This window comes from Perognathus longimembris, chromosome 11 (genome assembly GCF_023159225.1).
Source record: "Perognathus longimembris pacificus isolate PPM17 chromosome 11, ASM2315922v1, whole genome shotgun sequence".
Lineage (NCBI taxonomy): Eukaryota > Metazoa > Chordata > Mammalia > Rodentia > Heteromyidae > Perognathus > Perognathus longimembris.
The window spans coordinates 60,483,259-60,501,381 of NC_063171.1; the positions used below are offsets into that span (position 1 = coordinate 60,483,259).

An 18,123-nucleotide genomic window follows, 5' to 3' on the forward strand; every position below is an offset into this window, starting at 1 on the left:
CCCCACACGCCCCACCCAGCCCTGCCCGGGCTTGGAGAGGGAAGAGGAGAAGCAAAAGTCTGGGCTGTAGGCCCAGAAGGTGCAAGAGGAACCACAATACTCCAAACCTCAAGCCAAGCCCACGCCCTCCGGCTGCCCGTCCCCCCACCCCCCCACAATCCCACTTCCAGCAGGCAGATCTCAAGGGAGGAAAATGTCCTCTGTCCCTAGGGAAGACTAGGGAAGCAGTAGCCTTGCAGTAGGCAAGGGCCGGCCCCCTCCAACCCTGGAAAGGGGATGGGTGTCCATCAACGCCTCCTCTCCGACATGCGTGTGTGCGTGCGTGGTGGAAGGGGTGTTTGCCTTCTGGGGGGGGTGGCGGGGGAGAGGAAGAGGTGCAGGGCTCACAGTCCCTTGTGTCCCTAGGACCTGAGTGGGTGGCCGGCCAGCCACACAGCACTGGCTGCCGTCAGAGGCAGGCAGTGCACGGTGGGGGGGGGGGGTCCTGACTTGCAGCAATTGTGGGTGTCACCCACCCCACGGCTCACAGTCAGACGAGGAAGCTGAGAGCAGAGCCCCGCCCCGTGTGTCCAGGTAAACGCTGAATGGGAACCTGAGGCTTTGATGCCGTCCAGCGGAAACGGCAACCGTACGCTCAGCTCAGAACTGGGGTTCTCTCAGCTTGAATGCTCCCTTTGGGGGAACGAGTCAAGACCCCAGACGACTCGCTGGCCCCTCCCCAGGCAGACTGTCTCCAGCCAGGCCAGCAGTGTGCACCTGGCGCCTCGGCTCTGGGACTCAGCTCTACCCGCCAGGAGCCAGCGGCTCACCTGACCTTGCTCTCCCCACCCCCCCCACCCCACCCCCGAGAGCCCTGGGAAGGAGGCCCAGGGCCAAGCAAACTCAGGACAGGAGTGTGCGTCACAGGGTCCAGCCTCGGAGCCCCTCGGAGCCTGGCCCGGCTCCCCCAGGCCCGCCCCAGCACCGCCTCTTCCCCGCTCCACCCAGCCCCAAACCTCAGAGCCGCCCACCGGGGCCTGGATGGGGGCCTGGAAACTCAGCAGTGCACACTCATCAGATTTTCCAGGCTGCGTGCATGCATGAGTGTGTGCGGACACATGCACACACGTGCTCTTTGGAAAGAGGCCCTGGGGGTGGGGGTGGGGGGGTGGAGGGGGGAACTAACCATCAGGGAAAGTGACAGGACAGCCGGGCGGTGCCGGGCTCAAAGCCAGCCAAGTATTTGGGGGGTGGCAACGAGGAACACCCTACTCCCGTCCCTGGGGGCTCCCCATCTCACCTCACCTCACCTGGGGACCCCACTCTGGTTTTTCTCACACACTCTCCATGAGCAGTCACAGAGGGCAGAGGCGGGGCTGAAGCCCCCAAATTCAAGAGACACCCCCGGACAGGGGTATGGAGAAAGAAGGTCCCACAGCCCCCACACTAGAGAGGCCTGCTGGGGTACAGCAGACACCTCACAGCTAGTCCTATGTATTTACCACAGAAAGCCTGGCTGCCCACACCCCCCCCCCCCACCAGGTTGGGACAGCCTTGTAGAGGAGAAAGGGGCTCCAGAAAGGGGACAGAAAATTCCAGATACCTAGCAGCCCCTACGCCCCAGCCCAGCCGCCCCATTCAGAAAAAAGAAAGTGCCGCCCAGACTGTACCTCCACCCCCACAGCCACCCATCCGCGAACCCACATCCTCTCCCTAGAGATCCCCCGGGGTCCTCCTGAGGTCTCAAAAGTACCTTACCGCGCTTCCTTCTGGAGAGGTGCGAAGACAGGGCCAGCAGGAGCAGGTCCGGGCATCCCAGCGCCCAGCGTGAACTGGCCGGGCCTCTCCCCGCAGCTGGCCTAGGCGAGCTCTTCCGGCCCCTCCCCTGCTCTCCCACAGCCTGAAGCCAGGCCCCGGGCGCCCCCCACGCGGGAGGGAGATAATCACCAGGCAGCGGAGCTGCAAAGCGCCCCCTCTCCCTCCCACACCCTGACCAAGATGGCTTGGGAAGGGGAAAGGCGAAGTTTCACTGGGAAGGCATCCAGAGGCCAGTGAGGGGGGGGGTGTGTGTGTGTGTGTGTGTGTGTGTGTGTGTGTGTGTGTGTGTGTGTGTGTGTGTGTGTGTTCCCCTGTGAGCACTCAGGGGCACCAGGCTGCACCTGCCTGTCTGCACAGGGGCCTGAGTATGTGTCCAAGGCCAACACACTAGGAAGGAAGAAAGGGCCACCGCGGGAACCGCTGTCCATCTTGCTGCCTTACCTCCACCCCCCACGCCCGCTTCTGCAATCCAGCCACAGGCAGACACCAGGCTCCTTCCTGGAGCTCCGGATGGATTGACCCCCTGGCCCCCCAGCCCTGCCCCAGGCCAGGCTGGCCTGAGTCACTGGTCTTCTAAGCCCGGGGTGAAGGGCTTGGGACAGTTCCCTCGGCAGCCGGCAACCCAAAGGTAGCAAGAGGGAAAGTGGGTCAGGGTGGGGTGGCGCCCAGGGTGGCTGGCACGGAGGGACAGCCTGGCACGTGCCACCGCGCCTCCAGCCTTCGCTGGCCTCCCCAAGCCGCCATGCTTGCCCCTCACAATACTTCTCTGCCCTGTTCAACCATATCTGCTTTAGTGTCCTTTTTTCGCCTGCCACCTCCTCCTCCTCTTTCTCCTTCCCCTCCTCCTCCTCTTCCATCCTCTTCCCCCTCCTCCTCTCCTTCCTCCTTCCCCTCCTCCTCCCCCTCCTCCTTCTCCCCCTCCTCATCCTTTCCCTTCTCCTTTCCCTCCTTCTCCTTTTCCTGTTCCTTCTCCTCCCCCCCTCCTGTTCCCCCTCCTCCTTCCCCTCCTTCTCCCCTTCCTCCTCCTCCCACCCCTCCTCTTCCCCCTCCTCCTTTCCCTCCTTCTCCCCTTCCTCCTTCCCCTCTTCCTCCTCCTTCTCCTTCTCACCCTCCTCCTCCTTTTCCTGTTCCTCCTCCTTCCCCTCCTCCTCCTTTTCCTCTTCCTCCTCCTTCCTCTCCTCTTCCTTTTCCTCTTCCTCCTCCTTTTCCTGTTCCTCCTCCTTCCCCTCCTCCTCCTTTTCCTCTTCCTCCTCCTTCCTCTCCTCTTCCTTTTCCTCTTCCTCCTCCTCCCCCTCCTCCTCCTCTTCCTCCTCCTCCTCCTCCTCTCGTGAGCTCTGTCTCCTGCACACAGCCAGAGACAAGCCCGGCCATGTAAGGGGGGAGGCGCTAGCGTGGACTGGCCCGGGAGGGCGGTGGAGGAGCGCATGGGGAACTCTGGAGCTGCCACCCAGGATCCTGGGGCTTCTCCAGAGAGGATCTAGGGAGCACAGCTAGGAAGGGGCAGGAAATACGCAGCGTGCAAGACCAGGAGTCCTCGTCCCAGCAACTGACCCCTCCCCAAGAAAGGGAGGCAGGAGCCTCCGCCTCAGCATGCTGAACGCCGTGCGGCAAGCAGCTGTCTGCGCCTCGGGCACTGCGGGGAATGGGTGCTCCTAGGGACTGCGGGGAGACCCTGCTCCCGGGGGGCCTCTGATAGTGGGGACAGGGAGTGATGGCTCATGGCTCCTGGAACTGGGGATGTCAGAAGGAGACCAGGGAGTTAGGTGTCTGTCTGTCCCTGTGTCTAAGTGTGTGTGTGTGTGTGTGTGTGAGTGTGTGTGTGTGTGTGTGAGTGTGTGTGTGTGTTCTACTGGAGCGAGCTTAAACTCAGGGCCTATGCAGTGTCCCTTAGCTTTGTTGCTCAGGGTTAGTGCTCTACCACTTGAGCCATCATCCCTCTACTTCTGGCTTTGGGGTGGTTAATTAGAGAGAAGAGTCGCACAGACTTTCCTGTCCACGCTGAGTTCAAACTGTGATCCTCAAATCTCGGCCTCCTGAGTGGTAGGATTATAGCCACGTGTCACTGATGCCCAACTTGGAACCTAAATTGTAACCCAGGAAGACAAGTCATCAATGTGAGTGGATGGAAGTCTGGAGCTTCTGGTCAGGGTCCTAGGTATGGGAAGATTCGCTTTCCCGGGAGGCTCCCAGCATCCAGGACGGGGCAGAGCCGACTCAGGAGAAAGCAGGGAGCAGCCGGCAGAGTCCCAAGCCAGGCTGGGGAGGGGCGGTGGCGGGCAAGGACACGTGTCTTGTCCCATCAGAGGCTTGTGGCGAAGGCTCTGGCCATGCGCCTACACGGATGTCCAGGCATTTCTAGGCGGAAGTGGGAGAGGGAGTGGGCAAGAGGCAGCTTTCCCTCCATTCAGTGACCTGGGAGAGGTTGCCCTGAGTCTTGCTTAATTCCAACGTTATCCCCCAACTCCCAAACCCCTTTACCTTCCCCATCTCTTGGCTCCTGGCTGCCTTGGGTCTGCCCAAGACCTCAGCCTCTAACTGCTTGAACCACTGCTGGGTCCCCACTTAGGAGGGGCGGGAGCGGGGAGAAGGGGGAAGGGAAGGGCTCGCAGATAGGGGGTTCGGAGTATGGAAACCTGGGGGCACTGGGCAGGCTAGTGGGGGGAGGCTGTGCCCACTTCCTTCTCCCCACCCCTGTGGTTATCCTAGCTTCCTGTTCTTGGCCATAATCAACAGCTGCCCTGGGGAGTGGCCCTCTCCCCGCTCCCCTCCTTGTCCCTGTATCCCAGGGCTCTCTCTGCCAAGGCAAAGCCTGGCCCAATGGGGGAAACCAAGGCAGAGCCCAGCCTCCAATCACGGCCTTACAAGTATGCCAAGGACTCCCAGGCTCACCCTGGCACGGGAGGCCTCCGACCCTTCAGGGTCAGCTTGGGTCCCCACCTCTATCCTGCTCCCCCACGGGCCTGAAGAAGGCCAGGCCCCTCCCCGGCCCTCCCCCCCACCCCGGGGTGCCCAACTCCCGTGCCTCTCGCACACGTCTTTCTATTCCTGCCGTCACCACCTGACAGTTGAATCGGAGAGGTGGGAGGAAGACAAGAGGGTGCAGAGCGGGTGTGTTGGGGCCGGGAAGGGCGTTTGAAATGTGACAGGGTGCAAGGAGGTGTGCAGCCAGCGCGAGCTGCGAACCAGCCGGGCGATGGGCCAGCAAGGGGCCCGCCAAAAGCAGACAGGAATGGGGGGTGCGGGGTCTTGGATTGGGGAGCCGTTTTCTGGGCTCCCAGCATCTATGTGGCCCAGCAGTGAAGAGGACACAGGAGTCCCCTGGGGTGAGGGCCAGAGCCTGTCAACTACCTGTAAGTTTTCTGAGGAGATGTAGGGTTCTAGAAGGAGGCGGGGGGGGGGGGGGGTGACGGGTCCCCCGGGGAAGTCCTCAGACCCTCCTCTTGGTCAGTTCTGCTTCTCTTCTCAGGTGGCTGGCTCGGGCCCAGGCAGCTGGAGGGGGGAGGAGGACTCGGGGTCTGCAGGAGTCCTCGCTGCTTAGCCCCCGGCCCTTCCACCTCGTGTGAAGCGAAGATTCCTCCTTTCCTTTGTCTGCCTTGCCCCATGGTGGTGGCCCATCTGTGCTCTGCCTGTCCTTGACCTTGAATTTCCAAGGCTTGAAGCAGTAACGGCTTCCCGGCAGGGAGCCCTGGGCCACAGCTCCCGAAAGAAAGGCGTCCCCTGGCCAAGGTCAGAGGGAGTAGAGAGGCCACGGGGGGGGGGGGGGGGGGGGGGGGGGGACGGGTCTCAGCATGGAGCTGGGGTGTCAGCTGAGCCCGGTCCAGCCAGTAAACACAGGAGGGGACGGGATGGGGCCCCAGAGGAGAAGCATGGCAGGGGAGAAGAATGATCAGAGGACCCTTTCTGGAGACCGGGGCTTTGGCACCTGGCGAGGGGATCAAGACACCACCCGCCCTGCCCCTAGAGGGCCCAGGAGGAGGCAGCCAACCCCGGGTGGCAGCGGAGGCAGGCGCGGGCGGGCAGCGCGAAGCGGGGCGTGCGTGGGTGGCAGCCCGGAGGGGCGGAGGGAGGAAGCCGGCTTCCTGAAGCCTCCTCACCCTCCAAGACAGACAGACGGACAGACAGACAGCTGGCAGGAGGCAGCCCGGGGGGGACACAGCTGCTTCCGTGAGTACCTGCAGAGGACACAGGCGTTTCGTGGCCCGGGGAGGGGGGGGGGGGCGTGCGGGGTGGGGGGGAGACAGGAGGGCGGCCCTGAGGACAAGTTCTAGGAGGGTGGCGGGGGGCATGGTGCGGGCCTGGCACACCCCCCCCCCCGGCACCCCAGAGGCTGGAGGGCAGAGCAGACACACGGAGCATCGGAGTTCCCCCGCGCCCTGCACACTTGCGTGGGCCCTGCTGCCCCCTCCGTCCTCAGGGGCTCGGCGACTGGCCCCTTGGGCCTCTGGCTCTGGGAGGTGAGGCCTGACCGCCCCCCCCGGGGGGGGGGACATGGCCTCATCGGCTCTAGGCCCCCTCCCACCCTCCCCGCTGTGGCCTCGCCATGCACTGTCGCTCAAAGGTTTGGTGAGGCCATTTCCTGTGACGGTTACAGAGGCGGGAGACGGGGGATGGGCAGCGGGAGGAAGGAAACACCCCCAGTCCACCTCCCTGGACAGGGACCCCCACCCCCAAAACCAGAGGTGAGGTTGGGATGAACTGCCCCCTCGTTTGGAGGCCAGCAGCGTAGCATGTGCCGGGGACTCCCAGCGGGCCCCCCGTTTCTCACTGGGGAGAAGGCCCACTGGTTGACCTAGGTTGGGGTGGTTCTGGGAGCTCCCCGCTTTGTCTGCCCTGTGCACACAGACCCCATTCCTCCCTTGTCTTCTCACACCTGGACCGCAGCTTAGACTCCTGAGTTCTTGGTTCTCCCCTCTCTCTCTTCCTCCTGGACTCATTTCACTCTTCCTGTACAACTGCACTCTTCCGTTTCTTGCCTCTGCTCTAACCCCAGACTGTCCTCTGCCCTGGGTCCCAGAAAAGAGCTCTGGCCCTTCTCAGGGTGAGAACGAGGCCACTTCCTGGGGAACAGAGGACACCCCAGTAGAAACCTAAGCTTGGGAACCTCCTTCTGGCCCATCATGCAGGCCAGAGGCCAGCAGCTTTCAGGAGCCTTGTCTTTCAGGGGCTGAGGGAGCTTCCGCTGGGCCTAGAACCCCACCCCAGCATGGTCCCGGCCTGTGGGGGGCCGCTCCAGAGCACAGCCACCAACCTTGACTTTGGGGGCCGCCATGACCCAGCCTCCACCTACCAAAGCACCAGCCAAGAAGCACGTGCGGCTACAGGAGAGGTGAGATCTTCTCCACCTCTCCCTCCATTTGCCCCTGCAGCTTGGGCAGCCGAGTCCAGCCTCAAAAGGAAATGGATCCTGTTCATTTGCATGCCATTTGACGTGTCTGGGGCACCACATTCTGGGTCAACCCTGTCTGCTCCGTCGATCCCAGGCTGGGTTGGGCAGTCCCTGGGGGAAGGCCAGGGGCCTCCTTGATGCTGCTCCGTGGTTCTGAGCCTCGGCTCTCACGTGGGAGTGGGAAGCTCACGAGGCGGTGTCTGCATGCAGGCGGGGCTCCAGCGTGGCTCTGATGTTGGATGTGAGGTCTCTGGGTACCGTCGAACCCATCTGCTCAGTGAACACGCCTCGAGAGGTCACCCTGCACTTCCTGCGCACGGCCGGACACCCCCTCACCAGCTGGGCCCTGCAGCATCAGCCTCCCGGTCCCAAACAGCTGGAGGAAGAGTTCTTGGTAAGAACCAGGGGTCTGCCCTTCCGTGTCAGAGACAGCAGCCCTGCTCCAGCACAGACGCCATGGGAAAAGGTGGGGGGGGCTCCTCCGTGGGTCCCTTAACGGAAGAGAACCCCAGAGCTTCGCCGAGAAGTCTTCCTCTCCTGCTGTCCCCTCGACCTAGGCCTACTCCCCAATCTTAAGAAGAAATGGCCAGGCCCTGGTCCTACCAGAAACACGTACAAGGGGATAAAAGAAAGCTGGGGAAGGGTATCAGCTGCTCTTTCGTTTCTCTCCCCCTGCCAGAAGATCCCCTCCAACTTTGTGAGCCCTGAAGACCTGGACATCCCTGGCCATGCCTCCAAGGACCGATACAAGACCATCTTGCCAAGTACGGGCTGCCGGAGGGACCGGGGGAGCCGGGCACTGTGTCGACAGTGAAGGGCTTCAGAAGGCAAAATGCACAGTCTCCACCCCGGAGAGACAACAGTGCTTGGGCCTCTCACTGTCTTTCATCAGAAAAAACCACTAGTGCCACACCCCGGTGGGGGGAGAGGGGACAACCATCACAACGGTGATGACGATATATCCAGAGATGCTGGGCCCCGACAAGTGCTCAGTGGTGGGCTGCGGTCCGATGCTGGGCTGTGCAGATGGGTTACACGTTGACAGGGCTAGCACCTCCTATTTTTCAGGAGGGCAAGCATGAGGTCCTCAGAGCCTCTTTGCCCTGCCTCTGTCCCCACATTCCCAGCCCCGAGCCCCACACCCAGCAGAGCACACGGGGGTCCTGCCTTCTGCCGGTTCCCCACCTCTGCCGGCCCTGGTGGACCCGGGCACTAAGCATTCACCCACATGGGGTTGGATTAGCCCTTGGCCTTGGCCTAAGTCTATTTATTCATTAGTTACTTGCTTATTGTTATTACAAAGGTAATATACAGAGGGGTTACATTGTGTAAGTCAGGTAAAGTGTACATCTCTTTTTGGAAAATGTCACCCCTTCCCTCTTGTTTAGTTTTCAGTACAATTTTATTATCAAGGGGTTGTACAGAGGGGCAGTCGTTTTTCAAAATTAGGTAATGTGTCCATTTCCCCCAGTTTCCCCCTCCTGTCCCTGCTCAAAAGTTACATAGTTCATTTTCCACAGCAAGACTCACCTCTTAAACTGGATGCTGGTGGCTCACGCCTGTAATCCCAGCTACTCAGGAGGCTGAGATCTGAGGATTGTGGCTCAAGGCCAGCTAGGCAAGAAAGTCTATGAGACTCTTATCTCCAATTAACTACCAGAAAAGCTGGAAGTGGAGCTGTGGCTCTAGTGGTGGAATGCTAGTCTTGAAACACACCCCCCCCCCAAAAAAAAAGAAAACACCAAAATCTCAGGGACAGTGCCCAGGCCCTGAGTTCAAGCCCCAGGACCAGCACCAAAAAAGAAAAAAAAGTTATTCCTCTATAACCTTTTTCTTTCTCCATTCCTATTGATATAAATCCTGTTCCATACTGATCTCAAGAGTAGAATGTTGGGCTGGGAATGTGGCTTAGTAGTAGAGTGCTTGCCTAGCATGCATGATGGGTTCCATTCCTCAGAACCACATAAACAGAAAAGGCCAGAAGTGGTGCTGTGGTTCAAGTGGTGGAATGCTAGCCTTGAGCAAAAAGAAGCCAGGGACAGTGCTTAGGGCGGGAGTTCAAGCCCCGGGACAGGCAAAAGAGAGTAGATTGTTACAGTAACTTCCGGTCTGGCCTCTGCTGCACCCTGGGGCATCCTACATAATACCACTCTCTTCATCTTCCCAAATTACTACTTTGATCATGTCTCTTCCATGCTCTAAAACATTCTAGGTCTCCCTATTATCTACATACAAAGCACTTCAATGCTAGGTGCAAAGTCCCATGCTTTTTCCAGGGAGCCCATTCAAAGTCCGCATTTGTTGGTCACCCTTTGACCTCTGACCTCCACTGATCTTTACTTCCCAGATCCCCAGAGCCGTGTCTGTCTTGGCCGGGCACAGAGCCAGGAGGATGGAGACTACATCAATGCCAACTACATCCGGGTGAGTGGCCTGGCCAAGTGGCCGGGCTGTAGCAGTGGTGTGGGGGGGCGGGATGCGAGGGGCCATTTGAACATGTCAGATACTGTCTTCCAGCTGTGGTGGGTAGCTCAAGGGCCTGGGTTTCCTCTCTGCTTTGGCTGCCTGCGTTCATAGCCCTGCCAACCTACGAGGGACACTGAGTAGATCTCAAGGGACCAACCTAGAAAACATAGCAGATGCCAAACATTCTTGAAAGGAAGAAACTACCAAATCTCCTTAGCATGCAACCCATACCAGCCCTCCAGACTTGGTGCACAATTGGTATGGCTGAACCAAGCTGTTAATCAGCCCTGAGAAGCTAGCATAAATGGTCTCTCTCTCTCTCTCTCTCTCATATTCTCCTACACACCCTCTCCTTTGTGAAGATGGTTTGATTAATGTACAGCTAATTGGACCTTCAAGACTAAGTGAACTCTACTCCAACTTCTCCCCTATACAAGTCCCAGGTAGATGGAAGAGTGGTGCCCTCTAGTGTCCATGGTGGATATAACAGCAGCCTGGTGGGCAGAGGAGAAAAATCTCTTAGCTGGGAAGGAAATCCAGGCAAACAGCAGGTTGCGTCTACCATCATTCCCAGGAGCAAGAAGCTGAAGATCCTGAAAGGAAAAGAGATGGATAAGGGAGAGAGAGAGAGAGTTTGCTGCTAAATATATAAATGCATTGCTATTCTGGGGCTGGTGGCTGGTGGCTCACGCCTGTAACCCTAGCTACTCAAGGAGCTAGGATCTGTGGTTTGGAAGGTCCAGGAGACTCTTATCTCCAATTAACCACCAGAAGTGTCCCTGTAGATCAAAGTGATAGAGTGCTAGCCAAAAATCTCAGGGACGGTGTGCCCAGGCCCTGAGTTCAAGCCCCATGACTGACAAAAAAAAAAAAAATTCACTTATAATGAACACTGTTTGGGTATTTTGTACTAAAATAGCCAGGAAGGAAGGGAACACCTGGTATGTGCTAGACTCTCACTACATTGTATTGAATTTAACATACACTACTCCCCTGCAGGGTAGATATTATTATGCCCAGTCTACAAAGGGAAACACAAACCATCAGAGAGGCCTTATAACATGCTAATCATAAAAACAGCAGAGCAGCGATTTGAAGCGGAGGCCCCTCACTGCAGAGTCCGCAACCTTTCCACCCTGTGGCTTCTGGTCTGGTGTATGCCTTTGTGCACGTCGGGGGGAGGGGTGTGCATGTTTGCTGACCACCGCAGCCTGACTGCAGCACCGCAGGGCCACTCTTACCTCCTCCGCCGGCTCCCCTCCGCAGGGCTACGACGGGCAGGAGAAAGCCTACATCGCCACGCAGGGCCCGATGCCCAACACCGTGGCGGACTTCTGGGAGATGGTGTGGCAGGAGGAAGTGCGTCTCATTGTCATGCTCACTCAGCTCTGCGAGGGCAAGGAGGTAGGAGAGAGAGCCACCGCCCTTGTGAGCCCAGAGAGGGGACTGGGCCGCCCCCCCCACCCATCCCCCACGACACCCGTGCCGGGCACTGGCAACCAGCCCAGCCCACCACCTGTGATCAAGGCAGGGCGGCTCCCCGTGGCCAAATCTGTGGAATGGAGACAGCACCAAGCCAGGCCCTCCATGGGGCAGAGCACAGGGGTGGGGGTTACCAGGTCCTGTTCTGCTGCCCCGCCCTGCCTCTAGCTGATAGGCCTTCCCCCGCTGATGCCCAGCTCCCTCCTTCCTAGAAATGTGTCCACTACTGGCCCACACAAGAGGAAAACTATGGACCCTTTCGGATTCGCATCCAAGACCTGAAAGAGCACCCCGAGTACACTGTGCGGCAGCTCCTCATCCAGGTACCCCCCCACCCCCACCGCGGCCAGGCAACCTCCGCATCTCTAGAACTCAGGCCCCCTGCGCTCATCTAAACCTTGAACCCACACCTAAGAAGGAGAGGTGCTTGAGCCACAGAAGAAAGAGAAATTTGGGTACTTGTTTTTTTGAGATAGGGTCTGTGTTATTTATTTATTTATTTAGGCCTGGGGTGGCCTTAACTCACAATACTCCCAGTCTCTGCCTCCCCAGTAGCTAGAATCACAGTTATGGACTCTTTTTTTTTTTTTTTTTTTTTTTGCCAGTCCTGGGGCTTGGACTCGGGGCCTGAGCACTGTCCCTGGCTTCTTTTTGCTCAAGGCCAGCACTCTGCTACTTGAGCCACAGCGCCACTTCTGGCCTTTTCTATATATGTGGTGCTGGGGAATCGAACCCAGGGCTTTGTGCATGCTAGGCAAGCGTTCTTGCCACTAGGCCACATTCCCAGGGAACCTCTAGTCTTAAGAGGCCAGAGCCTCAGCTGCTCTGCCAGATGTGCCGGCTGCTGGCCTGGGGAGGAGGCGGCAGGAGAGGACTGAAAGGAGTGTTTCCTTAACACACGTGAAGGAGCTTCAAGATGTTTTCTAGCGAGATGGGACAGGCCCACGCCTGTAACATCAACACCCAGAAAGGCTAAAGCAGGAAAATGGAGAGTTTGAGACCATCCTGGACAACAAAGCAGGAGCCTATCTCAAAAAATAATGAAAAGGGCTGGGGATATGGCCTAGTGGCAAGAGTGCCTGCCTCATATACATGAGGCCCTGGGTTCAATTCCCCAGCACCACATATACAGAAAATGGCCAGAAGTGGCACTGTGGCTCAAGTGGCAGAGTGCTAGCCTTGAGCAAAAAGAAGCCAGGGACAGTGCTCAGGCCCTGAGTCCAAGCCCCAGGACTGGCCAAAAAAAAAAAAATAATAATAATAATAATGAAAAGGAAAAAAGCCAGGCACCGATGGCCCACGCTTGTCATCCTAGCTGCTCAGGAGGCTGAGATTTTAGGATTGTGGTTCAAAGCCAGACTGGGCAGGAAAGTCCACAAGACTCTTAGATCCAATTAACCACCAAAACAACTGGAACTGGAGCTGTGCCTCAAGTGGTAGAGTGCTAGCCTTGAGCAAAAGAAGCTCAAAAACAGCTCCCAGACCCTGAATTCAAGCTCCAGGACCAGCACCAAAAAACAAACACAGAAAGAAGAGGAGGAGGGAAGGAGGGAGGAAGAAAGGAGAAAATGCTTTCTGTTCCTGTGTCTCTGACTGCCAGCCCCAGCGGGCTGTGTACGGTTTCGCCTACTTCAAAGCAGTTCTCTATCAACCCATTCTTTCCCAAAGGCCCTGGAAAATGAACCAGTGAGACCTCACTGTGTTCACTTTAAAGCACTTGCACGAAGACCTGTGCTCGTTAGAGCCAAGACTTGAACTTGAGTCTCACTGCTCCCAGGGTCAGGCAGTTTGGGGGGGGGGGGGCTGGGGGCGGGGCTGGGAGTGCTTCCTTGGCTGTTCTGACTCAGACTCCCCCACAAGGTATCTGCCGGGGCTCCACCCCGCTCGGGCACCAGGGAAGGCGGGCAGCACCCCGACCTGGGCCTTGATCTCCTGACTCCCTTCCAGCACCAGGAGGAACGGCGGTCAGTGAAGCACATCCTCTTCTCAGCCTGGCCTGACCACCAGACCCCAGAGTCGGCCGGGCCCCTGCTGCGCCTGGTAGCCGAGGTGGAGGACAACCCGGAGTCAGCTGCGGGCGCCGGGCCCGTGGTGGTCCACTGCAGGTGCGGACCCCACCCCTGACCCGGCACCGCAGCCCGGGGGGCCCTCTCCCCTTCCCTTCCACTGGGTGTCTTTGGGGGGGGGGCAGGGGCGCTAAGCCAGACCAGTTGCCAGGAAATTCTAGGTCATTCAGCAAGTGTTCTCTTTGTCGATACTGGGGTTTGAACTCAGGGCCTCACACTGGTGAGGCTGGTGCCTTACCACGGGCTCATGACTGTAATTCTAGCTCCAGGAGGATCACGGTTTGACGTCGGTCCTGGGCAAAAAAAGCAGGAAACCCTATCTGAAAAATAAGTACAGATGAAAGGGTTAGGAACACGGCTCAAATGGTAGGACTCCTGCCTAATACCAAAAGGGGGAAGCAGGAAGAAAGAGAGGAAAGAAAAGGGGGAGGAAAGGGAGAAAGAGGGAAGGGAGGGACGGAGGGGAGGAGGGAAGGGAGGGAAGGGAGGAAAGCAGGGAGAGTTGGGTTAGAAGGCCTGGGTAGCCCATGGGGACATGGACGGGAGAGGGTCTGGAAGGTGAGCGGAGGTTACTGGGAGAAGACCTTGGGTTTACAATTTAAAATTACTGTTTTAGACAGGCACTAGTGGCTCACGCCTGTCATCCTAGCCACTCAGGAGGCTGAGCTCGGAGGATCATGGTTCAAAGCCAGCCCAGACAGGAAAGTCCATGGGACTCTAATCTCCAATTAAATCACCAGAGAACCAGAAGTGGTGCTGTTGTAGCTCAAAATGGTAGAGCAGTAGCCTTGAACAAAAAGAGCTCAGGGGCAATGCCCCCCAGGCCCTGAGTTCCAGCCCCACGACTGACAAAAATAATAATTAAATAAAATTCTTATTTTATTCTATCTTGCTGGGGACTAAACCCAGGGGCCCATATTTATCATTTCAAAAGAATGCTTTGGATGGGCACTGGGGGCTCACGCCTGTGATCCTAGCTACTCAAGAGGCTGAGATCTGAGGATCGCAGTTCAAAGCCAGCCCAGGCAGAAAAGTCTATGAGACCCTCATCTCCAATTAATACCCAGAAAATGGGAAGTGAGGCTGTGGCTCAAAGTGGTAGAGCGCTAGTGGGAGAGCAAAAGAGCTCAGGGCCAGCACCTAGGCCCTGAGTTCAAGCCCCATGACAAAACAAACAAACAAAAAAAACAACCCGAAACTGAAAACCAACTGTCCATAGGAACTGGATGGTGATGGGGACCAGGCCTAGGGTAAGGCTAGTGAGAGGCCCGCTATCTGCGCCCCAGCAGGACTGGCAGTGGGATGTTAGAATCCATGTTATTCCAGCCCAGCGCTCTGCACCACAAGGGAGGCCCCTCAAATCCCCTCTGTTTCCCTAGTTTGGGGCCTGGTTCCCAGGCCTCCCTCCCCTAGTCCCTGATTTCCTGTGACAACCCCGTCTTCTCTCTGGCTACCTCCAGCGCAGGTATCGGCCGGACCGGCTGCTTCATCGCCATCCACATTGGCTGCCAACAGCTGAAGGCCCGAGGGGAAGTGGACATTCTGGGCATTGTGTGCCAACTGCGCCTGGACAGGTGGGTGTATGGTAAGCAGGGCCTGCCGCTCGGAGGAGGGCAGGCTGCCATCAGACACCAAGAAAGGAGGGGCCTCCTCTGCCTAAAGAGATTTATAACTAATACTCAGAAAAGAATATCTGGAGTTTTAGCTTGTGACCCAGAATCAAATATGCTACTCTATAGATTTACCCTAAACTTCCCATCTATTATCCAAATTCCCTACTCAGGAGATATCTACACTCCCAACATTCAAAAGGCTGAGTGAGTCAGAAGGGTCACAGGTTTGGGGCAAGTTTGGGGCTGGGAATGTGGCCTGGCGGTAGAGTGCTTGCCTAGCATACATGAGGCCCTGGGTTCGATTCCTCAGCACCACATATATAGAAAAGGCCAGAAGTGGTGCTGTGGCTCAAGTGGTAGAGTGCTAGCCTTGAGCAAAAGGAAGCCAGGGACCGTGCTCAGGCCCTGAGTTCAAGCCCCAGGACTGGCCAGGAAAAGAAAAAAAAAAAAAAAGGAACACAGGTTTGAAGGCAGCTTGGGCTACATGATGAGTATTTCTTTAGCCCTCATTCCTTTATGAAGAGAGATTTTTTTTTCTCCAGTGAGCTGTTGGAAGGAAATGTGTGAAGTTATACAAAAGTGGCTTGAAAAATGAGCACAATTACAGAAATGTGCAGGGTTAATTGTTTTTACTTTTAAGATTACTGACAAGAAGTTGGGTATTGGTGGCTCAGACCTGTAATCCTCGCTACTCAGGAGGCTGAGATCTGAGGATCCAAGTTCAACACCAGCCCGGCAGGAAAAGTCTTTAAGACTCTTTTCTCCAATGAACCACCAAAAAGACAGAAGTAGAGGCGTGGCTCAAGTGGTACAGCACCAGCTTTGAGTGGAAAAAAGCTAAAGGACGGTGCCCAGGCCCTGAGTTCAAGATCCAGTACTCTCCTTGTCCCCCTCGCCAAAGATGATTATTGACAAGAGAAAAACTTGAGGCTGAGAACCTTCTGGGCCAAGCTGGGGAGTGAGGCCCGAGGAGAGACTTTGTTGCCCGTCCCCCCCCCCCCCAATGCACAACCTGGAGGAAGGGGTAGGGGGGTGGGGTCCTGCAGGGAGACCCAAGGGGCAGCAAAGAGTAGAAGGTGGGAAGGAAGGAATGTGTGGCGAGGGGCGGGCCAGCACTTCCTCGGGAGCATGCGGAGGGAGTCCCTGCCACCATCGGCAGGTGCCTGACCTCCCCGACTCCCCCAAGGTCACAGCCCGTGCTTCTCCTTGCAGGGGAGGAATGATCCAGACAGCCGAGCAGTACCAGTTCCTGCACCACACCTTGGCCCTGTACGCCTCCCAGCTTCCCCGGGAGCCCGGCCCCTGACCCCTGTGCCTGCGCCGGCCCAGGTGTGCCAACCGCCCCTCCCCTGGGACGGGGTGGGGGGGGTCTAGGGGAGTGGGCCGTGTGCACCCAGGGGGGGGGCTTACAGTCCTGGGAAGCTGCCTCCAGAGGGCCAGGGGGCCCCGGGCCCCGGATCTTTACCTCGGTCGCTCCTCGGCCTCCTCAGAGGGGAAGCGGAGCAGCCCGTGTGTCTCGGCCCGTAGGCTGAGAAGCCAGGCTGCTCACTTCCTCGACTACGCACGGACGCTGGGCTTTGAGAATGGAAGCCGGGGGTCGTCCCTCTGCCCAGAACTTGTCTGGGCACTGGCCAGATGCCATGGGGGAAAGCTGGGGCGACCTCCATCAGCCTCGCCAGGGCCTAGCTCCATGCTTCTGGGAGGGCTGGGGGATCCCCAAAAGGCAGCAAGCGCCCCACTGGCTCTGCTTCCATGCTGTTTCCTAGGAAGATGACAGAGGCAACCAGGCCCGGAGGCTGGACGCTCCGGAGGAGGGAAGTGCGAAGGCCATTGGGGGTGGGGGGGGCCAAGAAGGGCTACCCTACCTCCCTAAGTCCCTGCCCCCCCAGCCCCGGCCCGGCTGCTTTCCAGGGAGCCCCACACGCCCTGCTTTGCTTCTGTGAGCCCAGCAGAAAATGCCCACGGAGAGAGCAGAAGAGAAAAAGGGCTCAAGCTTCCCCTGTCTGGTTTTAGAAAAGCCACTGCCCCCCCCACCCCACCGCCCTGTATCTGCACAGCACTCCTGGACAGCCTGGCTCCTTGCAGAAAGTCCGGGTCCTGACGACTCCATGAAGACAATCCAATTGCTCAGACGGAACTGCGGCCCTCACACTGACCTCAGAGAACCCGCACCCCCTCCTCCATCTCAGTGCCAATTCCCAGGGACCCCAGATCCATCTCAGGAATGACCTATCACCCCAGGAAGGCAGCCAGACCCTGAGCCCTCCTGGTCGCAAGGCAGGCTGCCCTCTGGAAATGCACACGGGGTGCCATTCCTGCTAACCTTAAGCCTCCGGCATCTGCCTTGGCTGCTAGCAGCTCTGGGTGGAAACTGCAAGGAGCCGGTCCTGCGGAGCTGGTGGCCTCTCCCTTGGTGTCATCTCTTAGAAGAACATGAAATACTGGCCAGGCACCAGTGGTTCACGCCTGTAATCCTAACCACTCAAGAGGCTGAGATCTGAGGATCCCCGTTCAAAGCCTTCTGGTGCAGATAAAGCCCAGAGACTCCTCTCTTATTTCCATCTGTCCAGCAAAAAGCTAGAAGTGGAGCTAGGGAACAAATGGTAGAGCACCAGCCTGGAGCAAAAAATCTAAAGGAGAGCACAAGGCCCTGAGTTCAAGCCTGGCACCAACAAAAAGAGAGGGGAGGGGGAAAAAGAAGGAAGGAAAGAAAAGCATGCAGTACAGCAGCTAATGTGAAAATCCTTTCTGCTTCTGGTTGGCCTTACCACAGAGCCTCTGGTTCCCGACAGCCCTCGGCTCCCCTGGACCTCCACCTTCCTGCCACCTGGGAGAGGTGCTAGCTACCTAGGGGCCACCTGAGCTGGGGGTCGGGCTCTTAAGTGCCTGCCCTGCCCCGAGCTCACACCCAGGCTGGACAGGAGCCCTGAGGGAATAAGTTCTGGAAAAGTAACCAAGAGGAAAAAATAAAGACTTCTTGGGTCGCTGATTCCCTCAATCTTTCCAGCTTCTTCTTAGGTCTCTGGGGCTCTTTACACTGGTGGAGAGTTTAGACTCCAGAGAGCAGGAGCAGGAACTGGAGCAGGCTGCAAATCTTTTACCCTTGGGCTATGCTCTTCCCTTAGTACTTACTTCCAAGGACATGAAACCAACTAAGACTGCAGTCCGTTTAGGAAGTGAGACCCAGAGGTACTATCCTAGCCTTACTGTAACTTGGAAAGGTTGCTATAACAAAGTATCACATGCTAGAAGTTTGCTTCCCATACTGCTAATGGTGGAAAAGTCCCAGGTCACCTTGGCAGCAGACTCTCAA

General features: G+C 57.7%; 1 protein-coding gene across 1 annotated transcript; it reads left to right on the forward strand.

Annotated features, from left to right (window-relative positions):
* The first annotated feature begins 6,599 nt into the window (after window positions 1-6,599).
* Window positions 6,600-16,154, forward strand: Ptpn7 (protein tyrosine phosphatase non-receptor type 7). Its single transcript, XM_048357248.1, has 9 exons — window positions 6,600-7,123; window positions 7,394-7,577; window positions 7,863-7,947; window positions 9,531-9,607; window positions 10,916-11,053; window positions 11,344-11,454; window positions 13,079-13,236; window positions 14,658-14,771; window positions 16,023-16,154. Exons 1-9 carry the CDS (start codon window positions 7,065-7,067, stop codon window positions 16,114-16,116), a joined length of 1,020 nt encoding a protein of 339 aa, XP_048213205.1. The 5' UTR covers window positions 6,600-7,064; the 3' UTR covers window positions 16,117-16,154.
* The last annotated feature ends 1,969 nt before the right edge of the window (window positions 16,155-18,123 follow it).